The sequence below is a fragment of the Gorilla gorilla genome, chromosome 1 (assembly GCF_029281585.2).
Source record: "Gorilla gorilla gorilla isolate KB3781 chromosome 1, NHGRI_mGorGor1-v2.1_pri, whole genome shotgun sequence".
NCBI classification, from domain to species: domain Eukaryota; kingdom Metazoa; phylum Chordata; class Mammalia; order Primates; family Hominidae; genus Gorilla; species Gorilla gorilla.
In genome coordinates, this window is record NC_073224.2 from 50,903,415 (window position 1) to 50,926,499 (window position 23,085).

Consider the following 23,085-nt stretch of genomic DNA (forward strand, 5'->3'; position numbering starts at 1 on the left):
TGGGGTGTGGCTAAGGCTGTTTGCCGGAATAAGAGCAGAGCTAGGGCCAAGAAACGCTAGTCTGGGCGTTTAGGTCAGAACTACCCCGGTAGCCTGACAGCAGGAGCTCGAGAGAAGCATGGCTCAGCGGTGCGTTTGCGTGCTGGCCCTGGTGGCTATGCTGCTCCTAGTTTTCCCCACCGTCTCCATATCGATGGGCCTGAGGAGCGAGGAGCATCAAAGGGCGTCGCGAATCCCTTCTCAGTTCAGCAAAGAGGAACGCGTCGCGATGAAAGAGGCGCTGAAAGGTGAACCCGGGTCCCCTTCGCCCACCTATGCTCAGATGTGGGTCCCTCCCTCCCCAGGTCAACCCGTGACTCCCCGCTTCCGCCGCAAAGCATCCGCTACTGCAGCTGGAGCCCCGACACGCACCCCAGCCCGGCCCCAACACCCTTCCCAGCACATCGTGCCCCGGTCTGGGGACGCCACACTTCCCCCATACCTGGCTCCTGGAACTCTGGTGTGCCCTGCCTAACCTGGAAGCTCCAACTTCACCCCTCTTGGCGTGACCACCGTCCATTCTTTCCCCTGCTTGCCTCGATTATTACACCAGCTTTCATTTGTACATCAATTTTAACCTTTGAAAGTTTGCATGCCTGATAAATTACTGCGGTGTCGTAAAATAAGACAAATGATATTAGTCTTATCTACAAAGGAGGAAATTGAGGCTTAGGTCAGCTAAATGATCTTCCCCAGGGCCCCACAGCAAAGAGTGGGCAGTGGGTGACAGCATCTAGTGCCTGTCGGACTCGCTGGGATCAGATGGCTCTAAAGAAAGGGAGTGGAGTGTTCCCCGGGTGTGGGATGTTCCTAATTCTCAATCCTAATTGAAGAACATGTCTCCTCTAGATCTCTAATCCAGACCAAAAATTCATCCCTGTTCTGAATCTGCATTTTCCAGGAAACAGGAAAGTTTCTGTTGAGTGCTAGATCCTATGGGATGAAATCCTTCTTTACCATTCAGCTTAGCTCCAGTCTTTTCCCTTTCATTAAGTAATGGATTAAGAGAGACTGCCTGCATAAACATATAGAAGCAGATGCAGGGACCAAAAGCTAACCCCAATAGTTGGATATAGATTGTTCATATGCTAGAGTGACAAGCCTGGGAGGCAGAGCAGGGCTTTCCCAAAGCATAAATAATTCTCTAAAAGGCATTAGACAGCCACTCACAGTCTGCACAGAAGAGAACAAAAGCTACATAAGCTAGAATAGGGACCTCATAGCAACACAGCTTAGAACTCTGAGCAGGGGACAGAACACCTGAGATCAGATCCTTGGGTCTGCCCTTGAGTAGGCACTTGAATCTTTCTGAACCTCGGCTTCCCCATCTATCTGGTGGGCTATGCTATTGTAGGGTTGATCCTTAGCAAAACTGATGAAGTTTGTCTTTCAGAGACCCTTCCTGCCTCAGGTGAATTTGTTTGCACTGTGTTCTTGGAGAGCAGTCTAATTCAATATTCTCATGATTCATACTTTCCCTCCCAGTGGTTTTGTCTTTGATCATGGAACTCTTTAAAACTGTAAAGCCTTAAAGACTCAAAGCGATGAGCCCAGTGAAGGTTCAGGAACTGAGACAACTGAGTAAGGAGGATGAGATTATTTTAGGACTGAGGAGTTTGTTTGGGGGCTTCTAAATCCACCCCTTCCCAGGCATTATATGCCCAAAAAGCTGGTCTTGGTTGACAGACTAGTGAGACTCTGCATGAGGAATAAGCCTTTACACACAAAAACACACAAGCCTCATTGATGTAGGGACCCAGGACAGTGGGTGCCTTGAGAATGATGAAGCTTGGATTCATCAAAGCAATTGGTGATTTCAGAGGTAGTGAGGCCTTAGGAAGCAATTTATAGTGGCTTCCCTTCAAGACCAGGGTCCAAAAATCCACTTCCCTCCAATCTTAGACTGTATTTGCCTTTAAGAACCATATCAGCCTAAACAAACCCAGAAGACATAGGTTTAAATCTATAGTCTGCCTGTTGCTCAGACAGCTCACCTAACCTCTCCAAGCATTTTCCCTCATCTTCGAATTAGAGGAAACAATAGCGCCTACCTCACATTAGTGTTTTGCCCTCTGCAATATGATAATGAATGCAAAAGAACTTTTTGTGCACAGAGGACTGTAGAAAAAAACAATGACTAACTCATTTTCAATCTTTCATCTCTATTTGACTCTGACAGGTGCCATCCAGATTCCAACAGTGACTTTTAGCTCTGAGAAGTCCAATACTACAGCCCTGGCTGAGTTCGGAAAATACATTCATAAAGGTCAGCTGCAAATCAGGGGCAAGGGGTGGGTGGTAGAAATAGCAATGGAGACACAGTTCTTTTACAAAGTGATAAAGACGTTTATTTTGTGACTGATCAGAGGACAATCTAATTCCCATGGGCAGAGTAGAGACTGTAGATTTGCTCTTGGAAAAACTAAGCCACCATATGTAGGGCAAAGATTGAGAGTTCATCCAGCCATTGCGTTAGAATATAAACTCTCTCAAACTTTGCCCTACGTATGTGTCATTCAATAAGTGTTAAATCATCAAAAAGTAGAACTAGGATTTCCTTCTACTTGTGCAACTGCCCAGAACTATGTTCCATGCTCCTCCCACCCCTACCTCCTTATACACCCCCACACACCAGTACACATACACTCCACATACTCAGGCCTACCCCAGATTCATTACTAACACATTTCTAGGCCTCTAGGCAGTCAACAACTTTGAGCTATAACATCAATCTTTTTCCCTCATCCCTACCACCCATTGAGTACAGAGCTGAGGAAGGATGGGTCAGAGGAAAAAAGGATTCTTGGAACTCCTCCCTCCCCTTACGAAAATCTCATGGAGAGTGATGAGATTACCTTCCTAAATCTAATTAAAAACAACCCCTCCAAAGTTATCAGAGGTGGGAGAAGGTGGCCTAGGAGCAGCAAGCAGCCCCCTCTCTAACACCCTCGGACAAATGGCTCTGGGATTAGCCATGCATGGTGGCGAGCACCTGCAGTCCTAGTTACAGGAGGCTGAGGTGGGAGGATTGCTGGAGTCCAGGAATTCAAGGCTGCAGTAAGCTATGAATGTGCCACTGTGCTCGAGCATAAGTGAGAGAGCAAGACCTTGTCTCTGAAAAAAAAAAAAAAAAGAAAGGAAGGAAGGAAAAAACAAAAATGAGTGGCTCAGGGATTAATGCCCAGTAGCCAAGCTGAGGCCAGGCTGAAAAGGCTGGAAGTCTTTACTAAATAGGAGACAAACATAGGAAAAGAAATGTATAGTGACAGTAAACTAGATAAGCTAAGTGACAAGATAAAACCATATTCTTCTTCAGTTTTCGGGTATCCACAGAAGTATATGTGAATTCTTCCAAAAAGCCCAGAGAGAGATAAAATTTATTTCTCCTATGTAGCTAAGGTCGCTTGAATAATTGACCCTAGGAACATCTACACCTGCACGCAGAAGTACGACCTTGTGCTAAACAGAATAATCTTTATGTTCACATAACACATACACTAGATGTGTGGCTTTTTAAAAAGAAAAATGTCTCTGAACTTTTTAATATAATATTTAAATATAATTTGGTTAATGAGGCCTACTAATTTAATATAATAATTTAATATAATTTGGTTAATGAGGCCTCCTATGGTCAAAATTTAATGCATCCCTCATCTGCATAGCCCTTTAACATGTACTTGTGATAGCATGTTATAGGTCTGACCAAGCCTGAGCTTGAGATATTGACCATCTTAATAGTGAGTCTTTTTTTTTTGAGTTGGAGTCTTGCTGTGTCAGCCAGGCTGGAGTGCAGTGGTTTGATCTCGGCTCACTGCAACCTCCATCTCCTGAGTTCAAGCAGTTCTCCTGCCTCAGCCTCCCAAGTTGCTGGGATTACAAGCACGTGCCACCACGCCCGGCTGTTTTTTGTATTTTTAGTAGAGATGGGGTTTCACCATGTGGGCCAGGCTGGTTTCGAACACCTGACCTCAAGTGATCTGCCCGCCTCGGCCTCCCAAAGTGCTGGGTTACAGGCATGAGCCACCACGCCTGGCCGAGTCTTTTTTTTTTTTTTGAGATGGAGTTTTGCTCTTGTCACCCATGCTGGAGTGCAATGGCACAACCTCAGCTCACTGCAAACTCTGCCTCCCAGGTTCAAGCGATTCTCCTGTCTCAGCCTCCTGAGTAGCAGGGATTACAGGCATGAGCCACCACACCTGACTGATTTTTGTATTTTTAGTAGAGACGGGTTTCGCCATGTTGGCCAGGCCGATCTGGAACTCCTGACCTCAGGTGATCCACCTGCCTCGGCCTCCCAAAGTGCTGGGATTACAGGCGTGAGCCCCCACGCCTGGCCTTAATGGTGGCTCTTGATTTGCATTTATTATATAGTAACAGCACATTGAAATATGGGGAAGACGAATTTCAAAGATTGTCCAGGTAGATCAGGAATCAGACTAGCTTTGTCCTAGAAGGCTTCCTAAAGGAGGATGCATGTTTAAAAAAATAAATAAATAAAGGAACAGGAAGCACAACATGGTAGGAAAACCTAAGGAAACTGTTAACCCTGGTTCTCTCTTCCTGCCCTTTTTGCTTCTAGTCTTTCCTACAGTGGTCAGCACCAGCTTTATCCAGCATGAAGTCGTGGAAGAGTATAGCCACCTGTTCACTATCCAAGGCTCGGACCCCAGCTTGCAGCCCTACCTGCTGATGGCTCACTTTGATGTGGTGCCTGCCCCTGAAGAAGGCTGGGAGGTGCCCCCATTCTCTGGGTTGGAGCGTGATGGTGTCATCTATGGTCGGGGCACACTGGACGACAAGAACTCTGTGATGGTCTGAGATGCAATGTTCCCTCTGCCTTGGGGCCCTAAAGATCAATTCAGGATGGGGGTGCTTGGCTGACCCTGGGAGGCGGGAGATAATGGTAAAAAGAATCTTGGCTCCAGGAGACCTGGGTTCCAGCCATGAGTTTGTCACTTCCCTTCTCTGGGCCTTGATTTCTCAGCTGTAAATGGGATTGAATGGTCCCCAGGGACCCTTTCAGTCCTGACACTGATATGTTTATGCTCTTCTCCAGGTGGTAAACGTTCTGTTTCTCCGCATCAGGTCCCCTGTACCATTTGAATCTGTTCTCTTTCAAGAGGATCTATCACATCCTCATCCCACCAGCCCTGATAACAGGCAACTCAATGTCTCTGATACCCTGGTACTCCCACCTAAATAACGTCTTTTTCCTCTTCCATTGTGCTTCTGAACCCCAGGCATTACTGCAGGCCTTGGAGCTCCTGCTGATCAGGAAGTACATCCCCCGAAGATCTTTCTTCATTTCTCTGGGCCATGATGAGGAGGTAGAGCCTCCTCACCTTATACCTATCTCTGTCCTCTGTTGAGGGTAGAGGAGTGGGTGCTTAACCCTAGTCCAGTTTGCCCACAGCAGCAAGGTCTCCATGATACGGTAGTTTGCCAACTTCTCCGTGTGTCTGTATGCCAGGACTATCTAAGGACCTTGACCAAAATTCAGATTCCTGGGCCCTGTGCCCTAGATCTGAATTTTTAACAAACTCCTTCATAATATCTGAGGCAGGCAGGGGGTCCATCACCTATACCCTGAGAAACATACGTGTGATGGAAAAAGAACTGAAAAGGGAGAGTGACGACTGCGTTTTATTTCCAATGATGCTACTTACTTAGACCCTGGGCAAGTCACTTCACTCTTTTGGCTCCAGTTTCTTCATTTGTGAAATAAGGGAGGGTGAGCCCTTCCAGCTCTGACATTCCAGAATTCTGTAAGGCAGGATTCTCTAGGGCCCTGGCTCCCAGGAAGGAGACTAGGTAGAAAGGTTCTGGAGCCCCTAGCTAGGCTGAATGGGTCCCCATTAGCTATGTCTGGAGGTCTGTCTCTGGCTGAGAAGGACTATAGCTCTATGTTCCATGTCTGCAGTCGTCAGGGACAGGGGCTCAGAGGATCTCAGCCCTGCTACAGTCAAGGGGCGTCCAGCTAGCCTTCATTGTGGACGAGGGGGGCTTCATCTTGGATGATTTCATTCCTAACTTCAAAAAGCCCATCGCCTTGTGAGTAAAGCATCCCACCCCACACCTTGGAGGGAATTCTCACCCCATTTGAGATGACTCCAGCCTGGTATCTGTGAGCCATGCTGAGACAACTCTTTGTTTACACCTCTCACATTAATCGCCCCAATCTTTAACCTCTCCTAGGCTTCCCCTTCCATTCTTCCTCCAGTATAAAATTTTTAAAGCAGCATGAAGCTACCTCCTTGCCCACTAGACTATTGCACAGATGGACCTATGGGCCTATGGGAGAATTCAGAGAGGCAAGAAGTCAAGAGAGTGGTTTCTGATCCTCTTCTACAGGATTGCAGTCTCAGAGAAGGGTTCCATGAACCTCATGCTGCAAGTAAACATGACTTCAGGCCATTCTTCAGCTCCTCCAAAGGAGACGAGCATTGGCATCCTTGCAGCTGCTGTCAGCCGGTAAGCAACTCCTGGCCCTGCTCCCATGCCAGACTTGAGATGGAAGCCCTGGCACTTTCCCACTTTAAATTTGAGGAGGCTAAGCTTCCTGCCCTAAAGTTGGGCTGGGAAATTATGCTATAAAAAATTGACACTAGAGGAAGAACAGAAGGGGAAGCCCAGGACAGACTAAAGATCCAGGTGATTAATACAACAGGTGTAAATAAAGAGTTATCTCAGCATGGCTCACAGATACCAGGCTGCGGTCATCTCAAATGGAGTGAGAATTCCTTCCAAGGTGGGGGTTGGGGGAGCCACAGGAGAGACAGAGCCACCAGTATCCTGCAAGGGCTGGAGTCAGAAGAGGATCTATCAGTATATCCATATGGAAAGCAAGGACCTACAGGCAGAAGCTAGGTCAGGCAGCTAGAGTAGTCCAGAGTCCAGACATTTAGAATCACAAATTGGCAATGACTGGTAGAGCTGTCGAAATTCTCCACCTGTCCTGGCAGGAGGACAAAAATAAATAAGAGTTGCTGGCTATGAATGAGGACAGCAGAATCTGTAACAGCAGAGCTTACTCCTGGCTGGGTTTTCTTAGCAAAGTGGGAAGGAGTGCTATATTCATTCAAATTGTCAGGAGACTGACAATTCTGCTGTAGTATGGGATGGGCTATGAGAGTGGACACACAGGATTCTAGAGAACAGCAGAGGGAGGAAAGAAGGACCCTAATGCAGACTTGGTAGACAGGGAAAGCCCCTGGGGGTGTTTTGAGATCTTCAGAATGTTGAGTTGGTGGAGGTGGGAGGGAGGTGAATGGGAGACCTTTTGGCCAGGAGTGTTGAAACTTCCTCCTATCTCCCTTCTTCTCCTCTTCAAGCCACTGATCTTTGGCTGAGGTTTGCTAAGTCTTGAGGACTCTGTTTCTCTTCCAGATTGGAGCAGACACCAATGCCTATCATATTTGGAAGCGGGACATTGGTGACGGTATTGCAGCAACTGGCAAATGAGGTATGGGAAGAAGTATCACATACTCCTAGTCAGCTAGGAACAAAAGAGGGACAGAAAAGTAACCTTTAGAGTAAGAAAAGGACCCTAGTACTGTCCAGCGCTCTGCCTATTCTCACCTATTCCCAGCCAGTGGCTGAGCCAAGACACAGGGATCTGGCTTGTTCTCTACAGCTGTTAGTGTGTTTCTGAGACCCTAAGACCTAATCTACCCTTTGGGAGCTGGTTCCCACTTATCCTTGAGGTTGCCAAGCAATTGTTCTAACCAACCAGATAAGCCCAGCCAGACAGTAATTGCCTCCCTATTCCTGATCCTCTAGCAGGGATTGAGCTAACTGAATTTAGCAGCACTCCTGACTGCTAAGGGCCCCTGAGGCAGCTCTAAAGTAGAGAGAGACTCAGGTCTCAGAGACCCAGGCTAAACTAGAGGTGACCCTGTGGTGCTGACCCCTCTGAAATCCTGCTGACCTTGTTCTTTCCCAGTTTCCCTTCCCTGTCAATATAATCCTGAGCAACCCATGGCTATTTGAACCACTTATAAGCAGGTAAAGTATTATCTTTCCTTTTTTCACATCCCTCACCTCAAACCTACCCACCCCCCAGGCCCCTCTCCTTGGCTTAACTGGGCCTGACTTATCATCCCTCAGCCACCAGATACTGCATCTATAAGTGTGTATATTTAAGACATCTCTAAGATGTCTCTCTCAGTCTTAAAGATCCCCAAGGTTCAGGAAAGTGGGTAATGTTTCTGCCCTTTCCTTCACCCCATTGGTTCTTTCTAACATCTGACCTTGGTCCTTTTGTTTTAGGTTTATGGAGAGAAATCCCTTAACCAATGCAATAATCAGGACCACCACGGCACTCACCATATTCAAAGCAGGGGTCAAGGTAACATCCCTGGTTCATCCCCATATAGCTTTTCCCTACCTCCCTCCCCTCCTCCCTTCCTTGAATCTATCTACTGGCTCTTCCTTCCTTCTGTGTGTGTCAGCTGGATCCAAGCCTAGCCACGCAAAGACATAGGCCTTTCTGAAATCTTGAAGGGAGTTAGACCATTCTTGTAACTGCCAGTACCACCAGCACAACCTCAGGGGGCACCATTCACCTAGAGTACAATGTGACCTTGAAGCACTCTAGTAATCGGGTATATAAGTGAATGATGCCTCTGAATTAATTCCTGGCATAACTTACTGGACTGTCCAGTGTGTCAGCTGTAGTGTTCATCAGAATAATAGCACTGTGTCCTGACATTTGAATGGTGTTTTCATCTCCCCAGGATACTTTGTTACTCCATCTGAGCCTTCTAAGTGTCCTATGAGTATTGCCCCAATACCCAGTTGAGAAAACAGAGGCACAAAGAGGTTGCAACAGCTAATTTGCAACAGCCCAGTTCTGTCCCTGACCACTTAGTGCTTTTTTGCACCATACGAGTTCAAAGAAAGATATGCACTTGGGGAGTCTCCCGGCCTCCAAGGAACAATCCCTCCATAGCCTAACTCTTTTCTCCAGTTAGTCCTGGATTCCTCCTGGTCAGGCAAAAAAGTCAGATTTTACAACTGGACCTGGGAAACCACCAATCCCTGCTAGAAGGTCGGGAATGGGGAGGCAATTACTGCCTGACTGGCTTATCTGATTGGTTAGAACAATTGCTCAGCAGCCTCAAGGATAAGAGGGAACCAGCTCCCAAAGGGTATGTTAGGTCTTAGGGTCTCAGAAACATACTAACAGCGCTAGAGAACAAGCCAGATCCCTCTGTCTTGGCTCAGTCACTGGCTGGGAATAGTTGAGAATAGGCAGAGCACTGGCCAGCACTAGGGTCCTTTTCTTACTCTGAAGGTTACTTTTCTGTCACTCTTTTGTTCCTGCCTGACCAGGAATATGTGAGGAGTATGTGTTCTTCTCATCCCCCTCAAGGATCAAACCTGATGTGAGCCCCATGCTATGCCATGATGGGGGTCAACAGAGGCTCTGGCTGCCCCATCGTGAGTAAGCACTAATGTTAACAGCTGCAGAAATGTCCTGGGTGTGCTGGGAAAGAAAGTGCACACAGAAGGCTTCTAATAGCACAGCATGGGGCCAAAACAGAGATATCTGGGTGATGAGAGAAAGCAGCCTTGCTCTGAACATCTCTGTGACCCCCTGCAGCACCAAGAAGCACGAAGGTCTGGCTTAGCAGAGACACCCCTTCAGCTCTGAATATAACATGTCACTTAGTTCAGAGAAGACAAGAGGCAGACTAGAAAAGCTAAGCCTTGGGTCCTTAAGTCAAATCAGCCAACTCTGCCTGAGCTGAGGAAATTAGCATTTCCTGGGCAGGCAGATGTAGAAGATTTGAGGTTGACTCAAGCCAGGGTTTTGTGCTTCTCTCTCTAGTTCAATGTCATCCCCCCAGTGGCCCAGGCCACAGTCAACTTCCGGATTCACCCTGGACAGACAGTCCAAGAGGTATGTACCATATGTTCCAGACAACAACTCATGCAGCATCAGGGAGATGTGGCCCTCAGGGCCCGGGTTTAACTACAGTCCTAGGGCTGGTCCAGTGTCCCATTTATTCAACCAACATTTTTCAAAGACAACCTATGCACCAGATACTTCATTAGGATTGGAGATCCTGGGTTTGGGTAAACATGGGGTCTGAAATGGAAGATGAGTATGAATAAATGATAGCAATACCTGTAGTAACAAACATTATATATAACATTATATATATGTAGTAGTGTAGTAGGCTTGCTATGTATTTGGCACCTTTCTTCCTTTTTTTTTTTTTTTTTTTTTTTTTGAGTCAGAGTCTTGCTCTGTCGCCCAGGCTGGAGTGCAGTGGCGCGATCTTGGCTCACTACAACCTCCGCCTCCCGGGTTCAAGCGATTCTCCTGCCTCAGACTCCCAAGTAGCTGGGACCATAGGCACGTGCCACTATGCCTGGCTAATTTTTTGTATTTTTAGTATTTTGTATTTTTTGTATTTTGTATTTTTGTAATTTTTTGTATTTTGTATTTTTAGTAGAGACGGGGTTTCACCATGTTAGCCAGAGTGGTCTTGATCTCCTGACCTTGTGAGCCACCCGCCTCGGCCTTCCAAAGGGTTGGGATTACAGACATGAGCCACCACGCCCAGCCATATTTGGCACCTTTCTAAGGTATACCCATACATTTTAATCCTCACAACCACCCACCCTAAATCTGCATTTAACTGGTGAAAATTGAGGTACAGAGTACCAGAGCAATCAAACAGCATACCCAAGATTATATATCTAGCAGTCTAGTTCCAGAGTTTGTGCTTTTAGCCACAACCCTAAACTATGATTATAAAAATTAGAGGTGAACAAATTGCCATAGGACCACTGCAAAGAAAGAAATTCATGCTACTTCTTAGGGTCAAAAAAGTCTTTTCTGACTACTAAAATGTTGAACCGGGCCTTAGAGGAAAAACAGAACTTGGCTAGAAGTAAGACATTCATTGTGGCTTAACGAATAGAATAAATTGGGGACAAGTAATAGGAGATGAAAACTGATAGGAAATGAAGTTGTAGTTTAGGGATCTAGGCCTTGTATGCTATGCTGAGGAGTTTGGGCCCTAATCTGTGAAATCTATGACAGGAGAGAACTTTTAGAGGTCTTCAACCAAATACTCAGATTTGCTTTTAGAGAGGTCATGCTAGCAGCATTGCAGAGGGAGTGCTGGAGGAGAAGGAGACAGAGAGCTATTTCAGCATCTTAGGTAGTGCATGTGAAGGTCTGGACTGAGGCCATGGTCATGGGGTGGAGAAGAGAGCAACCACCAGAGGTGGGAGAGAGGTGGGTTCAATAGGATGTGGTATGTATATGGGTATGGAGCGAGAGAAAAGCAGGATGGCTCCAAGGTTTTTAACCTGGGTAGTTGACCAAGTAGTTAATGCCTTTGACTAAGATTGGGAATTCAGAAATTAAAACAAGTTCAAGAATATCATAATTTGGAAGTTTGAGAAGCTTATAACATATGAAATAGGCAATTATAAATACCTCAGGTCTGGAGAGAGAGATATGAACTAGAGATATAGGCTGGAGTGTCATTAACATCATGGGAACCTCTAGATTCAATAAAAGCCCATGGGAAGAAGGTGCAGAGAGCTAGGAGAGAAAAGAGTTGAGGCCAGAGCCTTGCAATGGTCTGCTACAAACATCAATTTAAAAATGAATGTATAATTGCAAACCACGATGAGTGCTATAATGAAGAGGAACCTGGTGCTTGTTAGAGAATATAACAAGGAACCAGACCCCATCTGGGAATCAGGCAGGGCTTCCTGAGGCAGTAATGTTTAAGCTGAAAACTGAAGGGTGAGTAGAAGTTACACAGAATGTCTGACATCCACAGTAAATGCCAGCTTATTTAAACATCAGGCTGAGCTAAAAGGAATTCAAAAGGTAAACCCGATGCTTCAAAAAAAAAAAAAAAAAAAGATCCAAAAAGACAACCCAGTGACTATCAGATGAGTAATACATTCCAGAATATACCAGGGTTTGGGGCAGTTCTGTGGCACAGATTATCAAGGGTCAGTGGCACTTGGACTTCTATGGTCCTTTCTCCTAAGTTCTTCCCCAGAGAGGACTTTAATTGTCCTCATGCAAGGAGAGAGGCACACTCCTCATTGTAGAGCGGGGAGAAGGTTGACATCCTGCCCAGAGCCACCCAGCATTGAGCAGGTTGGGGGAGTGGGGGGTAGTTAGGACCAATGTGAGCCCTGGGTTCTCCTGCCTTTCATCAGGTGCCAACCTTTGTCCTCTCCCTGGGGTCTCATGGGGCCAGGAAATCACTGAATTCCCCTCATTGAGCTTCTTTCCACTAGTTTTTTCCAGCCTCATTCCAACTCCATGCCCTTTCCAAGGGCTGTTTTCCACCCAGCTGGGGCTTTCATCTCCCCAGGTCCTGGCACTCTTCCCTCCTCTCTACTCCCTTGCCACAGTGACCTTCCTTCCGGTCTCTCTGATGAAACCCCTGGAATCCCTAGGTTCATCCTGCCCACGTGCCGCAGTGAGGAATGGAAAGCCTCCATATTCAGAAAGCTTGTGGGCGCATTTGTCCTGGTTACTCCTCTCCCTCCAGCCCCAGTTCCATGCGTCAGGAACACTCCCTGCTGCACTCCCTGTGCACAGAGCCTCGGGCTGGATCCAGCAGGAACACAGGCCGCCCCCAGAATTCTCTTGCTCCATATTCAACTTCAGTTGTAGATAGGTCTCCAGCACCTATCTGTGAGGAACAGAACCTTCAGAAATCCAAGAGGCTGCCATGTGGAAAGGAAGGTGTGTCCTGAATGGGCCTGAAGGAGTAGAGAGAAGGCCAGTGGGAGATGTTTGAGGGAGTCTCCACTTGAGGGAGAGTTTTGGAATGTGCTATCTTGGACAGTGATTGTGCTCCTCACCACTAAAAGGGCTCAATAAGAGTGTTGTAGAGAAGATTCTTTCCTTTCTTCCTTCATTTTTTCATTCAAGTGTCTATTGGTAGCTACTGTGGACTAGACATTCTTCTAAGCATTTGGGAGAATGGTGAACAAGACAGACAAGATTCCCATTCTAATGGTGCTTACGTTCTAGTGAAGAGACAGCAGTAAGCAAGCAAATTTTTTTTAAGTGGTAAATACCATAAAGAAAGTAATAGGATGCTGTGTCACAGAGTAATTGTGGGGCAGAAGTACAGCAGTGAGGTCCTTTAAATGCAATGGTCACTGAAGCCCTTTCTGAGGAGGAGCAAAGACCTGGCAATAGCATCCAAGCAGCAAGAGCACAAAGTGGGGAGCAGTACAGATGCCCTCTAATTTTGACAGGTAAGATTCTGCTGAGTGTTTATGATGCGTCTAGTACTATATTACATCCTGTGGAGTATATTCATTGTCAAAAAAAGGAGAGGCAGGGCCAGGCATAGTGGCTCATACCTATAATCCCAGTGCTTTGGGAGGCTGAGGCCAGAGGATTGCTTGAGGCCAGGAGTTCAAGACCAGCCTGGACAACACAGTGAGACCCTATCTCTACAAATAAAAATAAATATTAAGCAGGCACACTCCTATACTCCCAGCTACTCACAGGAGGCTGAGGCAGGAGGATCTCTTGATCCCAGAAGTTGGAAGTTACAGTGAGCTATGATCACACCACTGCACTCCAGCCTGGGTGACAGAGCAAGACACTGTCTCAAAAAAGAAGGAGAGGGATTAGATATTACGGGACACCATATCTGAGTTATAAGCAAGATATTTATAACTGAACTACTCAAAAATGGAATGGTATATAGCATGCAGTGACGAGCTTTCTGCCGCTGGAAATATTGCAGCAGATGGGATGACAACCTGTCATGAGTTTTCTGATGAGCAGCCTTACAGCAGGACAGAAGCTGGACTTGCTAACTCTAAAGACCTTACCTGTTTTTAAGTATCCATTGTCCTTGCCTTCAACAGCTGTACCGTTCACTTAGAGGAAAATATCTCTACACATAAAACAGAGAACAACATAAGGTTGTGGGAATGCACTGCAAGAACTACAGGAGATCTGGGCCCAGTGCAGTGGCTCACGCCTGTAATCCCAGCACTTTGGGAGGCCAAGCTGGGCAGATCACAAGGTCAGGAGTTCAAGACCAGGCTGACCAACATGGTGAAACCCCGTCTCCACTAAAAATACAAAAATTAGCCGGGCATGGTGGTGGGCACCTGTAATCCCAGCTACTCAGGAGGCTGAGGCAGGAGAATCACTCGAACCCAGGAGGCAGAGGTTGCAGTGAGCCAAGATCACACCATTGCACTCCATTCTGGGTGACAGAGCGAGACTCCGTCTCAAAAAAAAAAGAACAGGAGATCAGAGAAATGAGAGATTCGTGTGCTCTAAAGTCACCTTTGAGGTCTCTCACCATTGACAAGTGTCTCCTCCTAGTTCCATTCTTGTACCTCCGATTCTTGCCCAAGGTGGTCCCTCTATTCTAAATAAGCAAATAACAGCTAGCATTTTTTGAGTGCTTACCATGTGCCAGGCACTGCCCTACGCACATTACACCTTTTTTTTTTTTTTTTTTTTTTTTGAGTCAGAGTCTTGCTCTGTCGCCCAGGCTGGAGTGCAGTGGCATGATCTTGGCTCACTGCAAGCTCCGCCTCCCGGGTTCATGCCATTCTCCTGCCTCAGCCTCCCGAGCAGCCGGGACTCCAGGCACCCGCCACCACGCCCAGCTAATTTTTTGTATTTTTAGTAGAGACGGGGTTTCACTGTGTTAGCCAGGTTGGTCTCGATCTCCTGACCTCAGCACATTACACATATTAACTCCAGTAATGGTCACCACCACTTATGAGGTAGGTGCTACCATCATCTACATGTTAACAGATAGGCAGGCTGAGGCACAGAGAGGTTAAGAAGCTTGTCCAAGGTCATACAACTGTGAGTGACTGAGGCACAAAGTTGGTTGTCACATCTCAATTTTTGTGCCTGCCCTTCTCCATGTTCAGACGATCTGTTACCTTGTCTCTGTCAGTTTCATATCCTTCCTTGAAACTTGGGCTAAACATTCATACCACTAAGGAGTCCATCTCAGATGAACACCTCCTCTCAGGTTATACTCCACACCACCTCTAACTGTACGTACTTAGGAAGCAGTAAAGCATTATTCCTGTAAAGTCAGACAGATACCCGACCTGACAATACTGACTGTATAACCCGTGGCAAGTTATTTAATGAATCAATGCCTATTCTTATTTTTATTGGTTCACATCTTTTAAATTTTATGTATCCAAGATTTATTGCATGACTTTTATGTGCTTGCTACTGGAAATGCAGAAATGAGATAGACACAGTCCCTGCCCTTGAGTCAGACACAGTCCCTGCCTAGCCCAGCAGCTAGTGGGAAACCTGAGCTCCTGCAGCCTCTTACTGAAGGGATCCATTCTGCATGCCTTCTTCGATTTCTGGAGGGACTTCTAAGGAATTTGGGGCAGTGGGCACAGTCCCAACCCACCTCATGGAGGCTGACTTCACAAACTTGCCAATGGGCTGAGAATATGTCAAGACCGTGCATTAATTCTTGTATTAGGATATTTGTATTATAAGTGCTAGAGTGAAAATATGCTCTGAGAAGTGAGAATACACTTTGATGACCCCTTTGCCCATCCAATAGCAGGATATTTGTTTTGATTCAAATGGTGGTTTCTAAGCCAGAAGTGGGAACCTTCACTTCCTCTCCAGACTCAACTCCTAACATTCTTCTGGCATAAAAGAGGTACTCTTGGGGCCGGGCACGGTGGCTCATGCCTGTAATCCTAGCACTTTGGGAGGGCAAGGCAGACAGATCACCTGAGGTCAAGAGTTTCAAGACTAGCCTAGCCAACATGGCAAAACCCCGTCTCTACTAAAAATACAAAAATTAGCCACACATGGTGGTGCATGCCTGTAGTCCCAGCTACTTGGGAGGCTAAGGCAAGAGAATTGCTTGAATCCAGGAGGCAGAGATCGCAGTGAGCCGAGATGGTGCCACTGCACTCCAGCCTGGGCGACATAGCGAGATTCTGTCTCAAAAAAAAAAAAAAAAAAGGTACTCTTGGCCAGGCATGATGGCTCACGCCTGTAATCCCAACAGTTTGGGAGGCCAAGGCGGGCAGATCACTTGAGGTCAGGAGTTTGAGACCAGCCTGACCAACATGGCGAAACCCAGTCTCTACTAAAAATACAAAAATTAGTCAGGCGTGGTGGTACATGCCTGTAATCCCAGCTACTCGGGAGGCTGAGGCAGGAGAATTGCTTGAACCTGGGAGGCAGAGGTTGCAGTGAGCCGAGATCGCACCACTGCACTCCAGCCTGGGCGACAGAGTGAGATTCTGTCTCAAAAAAAAAAAAAAAAAAAAAAGAGGTACTCTTAAGATAATGTCCCCCATTCAGGTGATCTGCAGCTATGGGACAACCCCCCCTTTCTAGAGCAGAGGCAGTTTTAAAGCAACTACTGAACAAATGGGTTGGGACTAGTGCTGGAGCTTTGGAGAGCAAGGGTCCCTCTAAGCCAGTCTCCTGGTCCATTCCCACGTGGCTCTATGTGACCTAATCCTCAGGGTCTGGTCTACTTCCTGACTGCAGCCAGGAATTTTTCTGGATTCATTCTAGTCATTTCAGACAGAATTTTCTAGGAGTTTCCTCAGGTTCTTTCCCAAGGAAACGAAGCAAAGAGAGAAAACTTGAATACAAGTATCATAACTTCTGACTTTTTGTCTGTGTTGAGCTCATCTTCCTGGCCCCAGTGCAGCTGGTTACAAACAGGAAGCAGGAATGCCCAGAGGGGGGAAAAAACTGTGTGACCCTTTTATTACCTGTCTGAGGTTCTCCGAGGCTGAAGCCAGGTCATCACATCTATTCCCCAGCCTCGAGATGATTGACATTCTGCTGTGTCTTCGACACTTTCATCCAGCCTGTGGCTCACCACCCAAGGGGAAAGATACATAACTTCCTGATTTTCCAATTCCCATCCAACTTTCCATCGAAGGGATATCTCACCAATGCCCTTGGAAGGAGATTCCATGTTCCTGGCTGAAATGGTGCTTTTCGTAAGAATAGCTATAGGCTTTCAAGAGAGCCCAGGCATTGCTCTGTAGTGACCCAGTAGTCAATTTTCCAGCCAGGCCATCCCCTTGCCACTTCGTTGGTTTGATTGCTCATGTAAATTTGTTCCAATTCAAGATCTGATTCATGACTGTAAGACAAGTCTCCCAAAACATTTAACCTAAATCTATCATGCTGTAGGTTGCTTTCCAGGAAGACCCAGCTCTTACATCACCTATAGCCAGTCAGCTGAAATTGAAGTCCCAGTGCTTAAAAAAAAATAAGTCCTGTCTGTAAACCCTCAGGCTCTGCCTTGCTGGAAAGAAATCAGGATATTTAAGCTCATATTGTACATGTATAGAAATCAATAAGAAATCGAACCCCCTTTGTTTCTACCCTGGAGGTCCTAGAACTCACAAAGAACATTGTGGCTGATAACAGAGTCCAGTTCCATGTGTTGAGTGCCTTTGACCCCCTCCCCGTCAGCCCTTCTGATGACAAGGCCTTGGGCTACCAGCTGCTCTGCCAGACCGTACAGTCCGTCTTCCCGGAAGTCAATATTACTGCCCCAGGTAATGACTTCATCAGCTGTGGCTGGAGGGAGGAGGGGGCTGGAACTGTTTCCTATCCAATGTCTACTTCCCCACCCCCACCCTAGATGTTCAGCCTGTAAACAGCTGGCTGCTTCCCCTCCTGATGAGACTAGAACTGTATTTTCCCTTCAGAGTGGAAGTGAGAACGCAAACAGGAAAGGAACAGAAACAATAAATTAGGTCAGTCAAGCCTGGGTCCTTGCTGAACCTAGGCCAGCCACTCTGGCATAGAGGGGAGAATTGGCTTAGACTACTCCCTCCTCTCTAGGAGCCACAGAAGGGGCCAAGATCTTCCCAAAGTCTGGTTCTGATCCATTCTAGGATAACAGCTCAGCAGCAGAGCTCAGAATCCTCAGCTCAGAAAAGCCTCCCAGCCCATACCATTTGCCTTAACCTAATTTATGTTTCCCAGCCCAGACCAATCCCAGCAGCACCCCTCTGTTCCCCTTCTGCAGCCTTCTAGCACCCCATCCAAATCTGTGCTTTGCAGACAGTGGTTCTCCAATCTAAGAGTGGAATAGGTCTCCCCAGGGAACTATTAAAATGCAGATTACCTGGACCCACTACAAAGATTTGGGTTAACCAAATCTGGAAGGGACCCTGGAATTTGCCTTTTTCACAAATACCCCCAGGAGATTCTGACACAAGGTGATGACTAACTATAGTTTGAGAATCTCTGGTCAATGGTTATTGCTCTAATATTAAGACATTGCTCAGCCGGGCACGGTGGCTCACGCCTGTAATCCCAGCACTTTGGGAGGCAGAGGTGGGTGGATCACGAGGTCAGGAGTTCAAGACCAGCCTGACCAATATGGTGAAACTTCATCTCTACTAAAAATACAAAAATTAGCTGGGCATGGTAGCTCACGCCTGTAGTCCCAGCTACTCGGGAGGATGAGGCAGGAGAATCGCTTGAACCCAGGAGGCAGAGGTTGCAGTGAGCCGAGACAGCCCCACTGCAGTCCAGCCTGGGTGACAGAGCAAGACTCTGTCAAAAAAAAAAAAAAGGAGAGAGACGTTGCTCAATAATAATGATATTGCTCAATTATTAATGCTCAATATTAAGGCCTGTGTCTAGTTTTCTTTTCTCTTGGTTTAATCAGAGATTCCTCCAAACATCCAGGAACCCGGCCCTCACAATCCCAGATTCTCCTCTCTTGGCCCTCAAAGGCTACCTACTCTATTCTCTTTCTTCTGGAGCACTTACTGTAATCCACCAATGGGGCCAGGCTTTTGCAGAAAAAAGATAGGCAGCAATCAACCACAAAGCAAGGAACTTGAAGGGCCTGGATGTCCATTTGAAACCAGGAGTGGAAGATGGAACAAAACACAAATTACCATCTCAAATCACCACACACACTTGAATTGATCCTCCAGGGTGTCTTTTCCCAAAGAACACACCTATGGGCACAAGTCCCAGCCTCTGCTAGGTGACCTGCTACCACCTTCAGGAGAGTGGGAAACTGGAAAGAGAGTATCCTGGCACTTTCCAGACCTAAGGTTTGACTCTAGGAAGACTTCAGAGGATGAGAATAACAGGAAATTTTGTTCCAATTCAAGAGGGTTATATTTTATAGTAGTAAAGTTCTCCCAGAGGGTATTTATTTCTGACCTAGAGTGATACAGAATAAAGGTCAGGTGATAAAAAAGTGCTATCTAGATTCTGGTTTCTTAAATAGCAAATGGCCATGGCCTTGGGTATGAAATGAAGATACTGGCCACCCTGGGCGTCATGGGGAACAGCAAACGGCCATGGCCTTGGGTATGAAATGAAGATACTGGCCACCCTGGGCGTCATGGGGAACAGCAAACGGCCATGGCCTTGGGTATGAAATGAAGATACTGGCCACCCTGGGCGTCATGGGGAACAGCAAACGGCCATGGCCTTGGGTATGAAATGAAGATACTGGCCACCCTGGGCGTCATGGGGAATAGCAAATGGCCATGGCCTTGGGTATGAAATGAAGATATTGGCCTCCCTGGTCGTCATGGGGAGAGGACACTTCCAAGGGCATTGGTGAGACATCCCTTGAATGGTCCATCCAAGGGATGTCTCACCAATGCCCTTGGAAGGAGATTCCATGTTCCTGGCTGAAATGGTGCTTTTTGTAAGGATAGCTATACGCTTTCAGGAGAGCCCAGGCATTGCTCTGTAGTGATCCAGTAGTCCTGATTTTCCAGCTAGGCCACACCCCAGCCACTTCGCTGGTTTGATTGCTCATGTAAAGCCCCTTTCCTGTTGATCTTCCCTCTCTAGTTACTTCTATTGGCAACACAGACAGCCGATTCTTTACAAACCTCACCACTGGCATCTACAGGTTCTACCCCATCTACATACAGCCTGAAGACTTCAAACGGTGAGTGGAACAGGTTTGAGCAGCAGGTGGGAGAAAAGAAATACACTTGATGTGTCCTTTTCCTACCCCATGCTCCTGGCAGTCCACAGAATCAGGGGGAAAGCCAGGATTTGGCAAAATGAAACAGAGACATTGTAGAACCTAACCCATCTACTGTCCTTATTGCCAGAGTCTCATTGTCACCCCCTAGAATTTATGGAAATTGGCCCCTCTTTTACAAAGATGGAGATAATTGGGTGATTGGGGAGAACCTGGTAGAATCGGTACCCTTGGGTGCTAATCCCAGCTCCTCCTCTCTTTGGGAGAGGGCTTATCCTCTGGACCCCGTTTTCTCCACTTACAAAATGGGGAGACTCCTCAGCATTTTCTGAAATGCAGACACATATGAGGTCAAAGGCGGATGCGTGTTTTGACTTCTCAGAAGAAAGCACTATGGAAATCCAAGATGTGAGCACCAATTTTAACTGCTCTGTGTGAATTACTATTTTTGTGGGTTCTTCAGCACATTTTCAATCCTGGGGTTTGGGAGGATGATTTCCATTTACCTCTCTGCTACTTATCACGTCCAGACTTGATTTCCCCATCCTAAATCCTCTGTAGACAGAGTGAAAATATTTGAATAGGAGCTTAAGAACAGCTTTCATGTTTTTGTTTTTTAAATGGGAGATGGGTAGGTACTCTGTTTCCTTTCATCTTTGAGATTACATATGTAGTTTGGTTGTTGTTTGTTTTGTTTTGCTCTGTTTTGTTTCACTGTGGGGAGGCAGGTTGGTGGATGTGAGGTCTGATAGTAAAGTTTCTAGGTGCCACAGAAAACTGGGTAGGCACCCTGGGCAGTTGCCTTCCCTACCCTCTCTTAGCCCTAGTAAGTGGGAGAGTAGGGGACTGGCTTAGAGATAGTCTAGCTAGGCATTCTGTCCTAAGAGAAAGACAATTGGAAAGATAGTTCTTGGCCAAGTGTGGTGACTCACACCTATAATCCCAATACTTTGGGAGGCTGAGGCAGGAGGCTCACTTCAGCCCAGAAGTTTTGAGACCAGCCTGGGCAACATAATGAGACTCCATCTCTTCAAAAAAAAAATTAAAAAATAAAAAAATTAGCCACACACCTGGGGTCCCAGCAACTCAGGAGCTGAGGTGGGGGGATCACTGAAACCCAGAATGTTCAGGCTGCAGTGAGCTGTGATTGTACCACTGCAGTCTAGCCTGGGCTACAGAGTGAGAACCTATCTCAAGAAAAAAGATAATTCTCCCGGAGGACAAATTATTGAATGGATTTCAGAGCAGGAGATTATTTTGGACTCCCCAGGAGTTTATTCCGCACTGTTCTTTGTCATGAGCATAGATGGATCCCTGAGAAACGACCAATGTGCATCTGAAATCTCAGATGGCCCCTCCCTTGCCCCTCTCTTTCCTAGCCCTGGAGGGCCAGTAGTTTCCGGGTTGGTGAGGGAAGTAAGGAAAGTGCTCTGTGATAACACTTGTGCTGTGGCACTTGGCCCTCCCCTCCTTCCCTAAATGTACCTTACTTTCCTCAGCATCCATGGAGTCAACGAGAAAATCTCAGTCCAAGCCTATGAGACCCAAGTGAAATTCATCTTTGAGTTGATTCAGAATGCTGACACAGACCAGGAGCCAGTTTCTCACCTACACAAACTGTGAGGTCAAGGGGCCTGCTGGGTTAGGCATGCCCGACCCCGCGACAGGACTAACCCAAGGGGGAAAGCTAGTGTTGATGAAACTTTTGATCAAAACCACATTGTAAAACATTGCCCATCTGTCTTGCTCACTCTTAAACTCTCCCAAGAACAAGGCCGGGGTAAGGTAAAGTCAGCAGAAATCTGGCTTCTCCCTTCCTCCCGACATCTGCATCCCTTGATCCACTGGCATTTGCTGCCCTCTTGTCCCTTATCTGTCTTATGCTGGTTATTTCACTGCTTCGCCTTCCAGGCTTGACTTAACAAATGTAGATTTGAGAAATCTCAACCAGTTGTTACCTGATAGGAGTCTTTAATTTAGGGCACTCTTGCTGGGATGCTTTCTCCAGAGCTTATATATTTCTTCTTACTAGAACTTTCTTCTCCCCTTTTATTCCCCTCTCTTCTTGGACTCATGAGCTGTCTCTTCATCTCTCCTGTCTCTCCTACATCTCTCCCCTTACTCTCCAATTTATTCTACTTCTGGACCTGGACTTACCCAAACTGTGATACTACCATAATTGTCACCATAATCAGTCAAATAAAGTGATCTGTGCATCACCAGCTGGTCACTGAGAGGTGAAACTGAGGCAGGGGCTTTGGAGGAACCCCAAACCTCCTGGTTCTGGAGGCCAGAGACTGGAAAAGAAAGCCTCTGTCCTTGGGCTCCTCCCAAGGGCTCCCTGGGCTTTGTTCCCTCCCTGCCCTGTTCCTGACACCTGCTGCTACTGTCTCACCACAGGAGGCACTAATCTGTGGAAACATTTCCCTGGCACATCTGATGGGCTGAGCTCCCAAGGGAAGGGCTCTCGGAGCTCAGGACCAGCAGGTCCATGGCCCTGGCATCATGTCCTGGTTCAGGCAGATCAAGGGAAAGTGGAGGAGGAGGGGGAGGCTGGCTTGAGGGGCTCTGCCCTGTCTGGTGGGGTATGAGGAGGACAAACCAGCCTCCACTGGGGACAGCAGAATTCCTGTCTTTTTTCTCTGGGCTCCAACCCTGAGCATATTTGAATCTGCTCAGTAGCTGCCAGGTGGGGGGCACTGGAAGGCAGCATTTCTTGGCTCAAAGCTGGAAGCTGTGCTTTGTGGATCACAAGAGAGTCTGGATCACGGAGGAAGACACAGCAGGAGCTGGGACTCGAGAGACACCCTTTTCTTCTCCTCACCAGGCAAGGACCTTCCATGTCCTCCTGGGCTTTGACAGCAATGGGCTCCTTTTCCCTCTCCTCCTAACCCCCTTCCCCCTCAAGTCCCCAGTTTCTCACCTCCCTCCCTGGATGTGTACTGTTCCTTGGAGCTCGGGCTTCATGAAAAGTGTTGGAAACACAGTGTGGGGATTATTCCAGCTTTTTTGCTACTCCCCCTAAGATTCACATTCCTTCCTTTGCCCTCCCTTTTTTGGCCAATTCAGT

The 23,085-nt window shown here is 47.0% G+C and overlaps 1 protein-coding gene across 2 annotated transcripts; it reads left to right on the forward strand.

Annotated features, from left to right (window-relative positions):
* On the forward strand, positions 1-22,234 carry PM20D1 (peptidase M20 domain containing 1). Of its 2 annotated transcripts, XM_004028266.5 has the most exons (13): positions 1-287; positions 2,219-2,305; positions 4,619-4,851; positions 5,280-5,366; positions 5,960-6,090; positions 6,391-6,510; positions 7,426-7,501; positions 7,982-8,043; positions 8,308-8,386; positions 9,872-9,943; positions 17,430-17,598; positions 19,877-19,976; positions 21,515-22,234. In XM_004028266.5, the coding sequence occupies exons 1-13, from the start codon at positions 119-121 to the stop codon at positions 21,636-21,638; spliced, it is 1,509 nt and encodes a 502-aa protein (XP_004028315.3). In that variant the 5' UTR covers positions 1-118; the 3' UTR covers positions 21,639-22,234. The 2 variants fall into 2 exon arrangements, with proteins under 2 accessions (XP_004028315.3, XP_018892930.2); XM_019037385.4 differs by lacking the exon at positions 17,430-17,598 and having other exon boundaries at positions 2-287.
* The last annotated feature ends 851 nt before the right edge of the window (positions 22,235-23,085 follow it).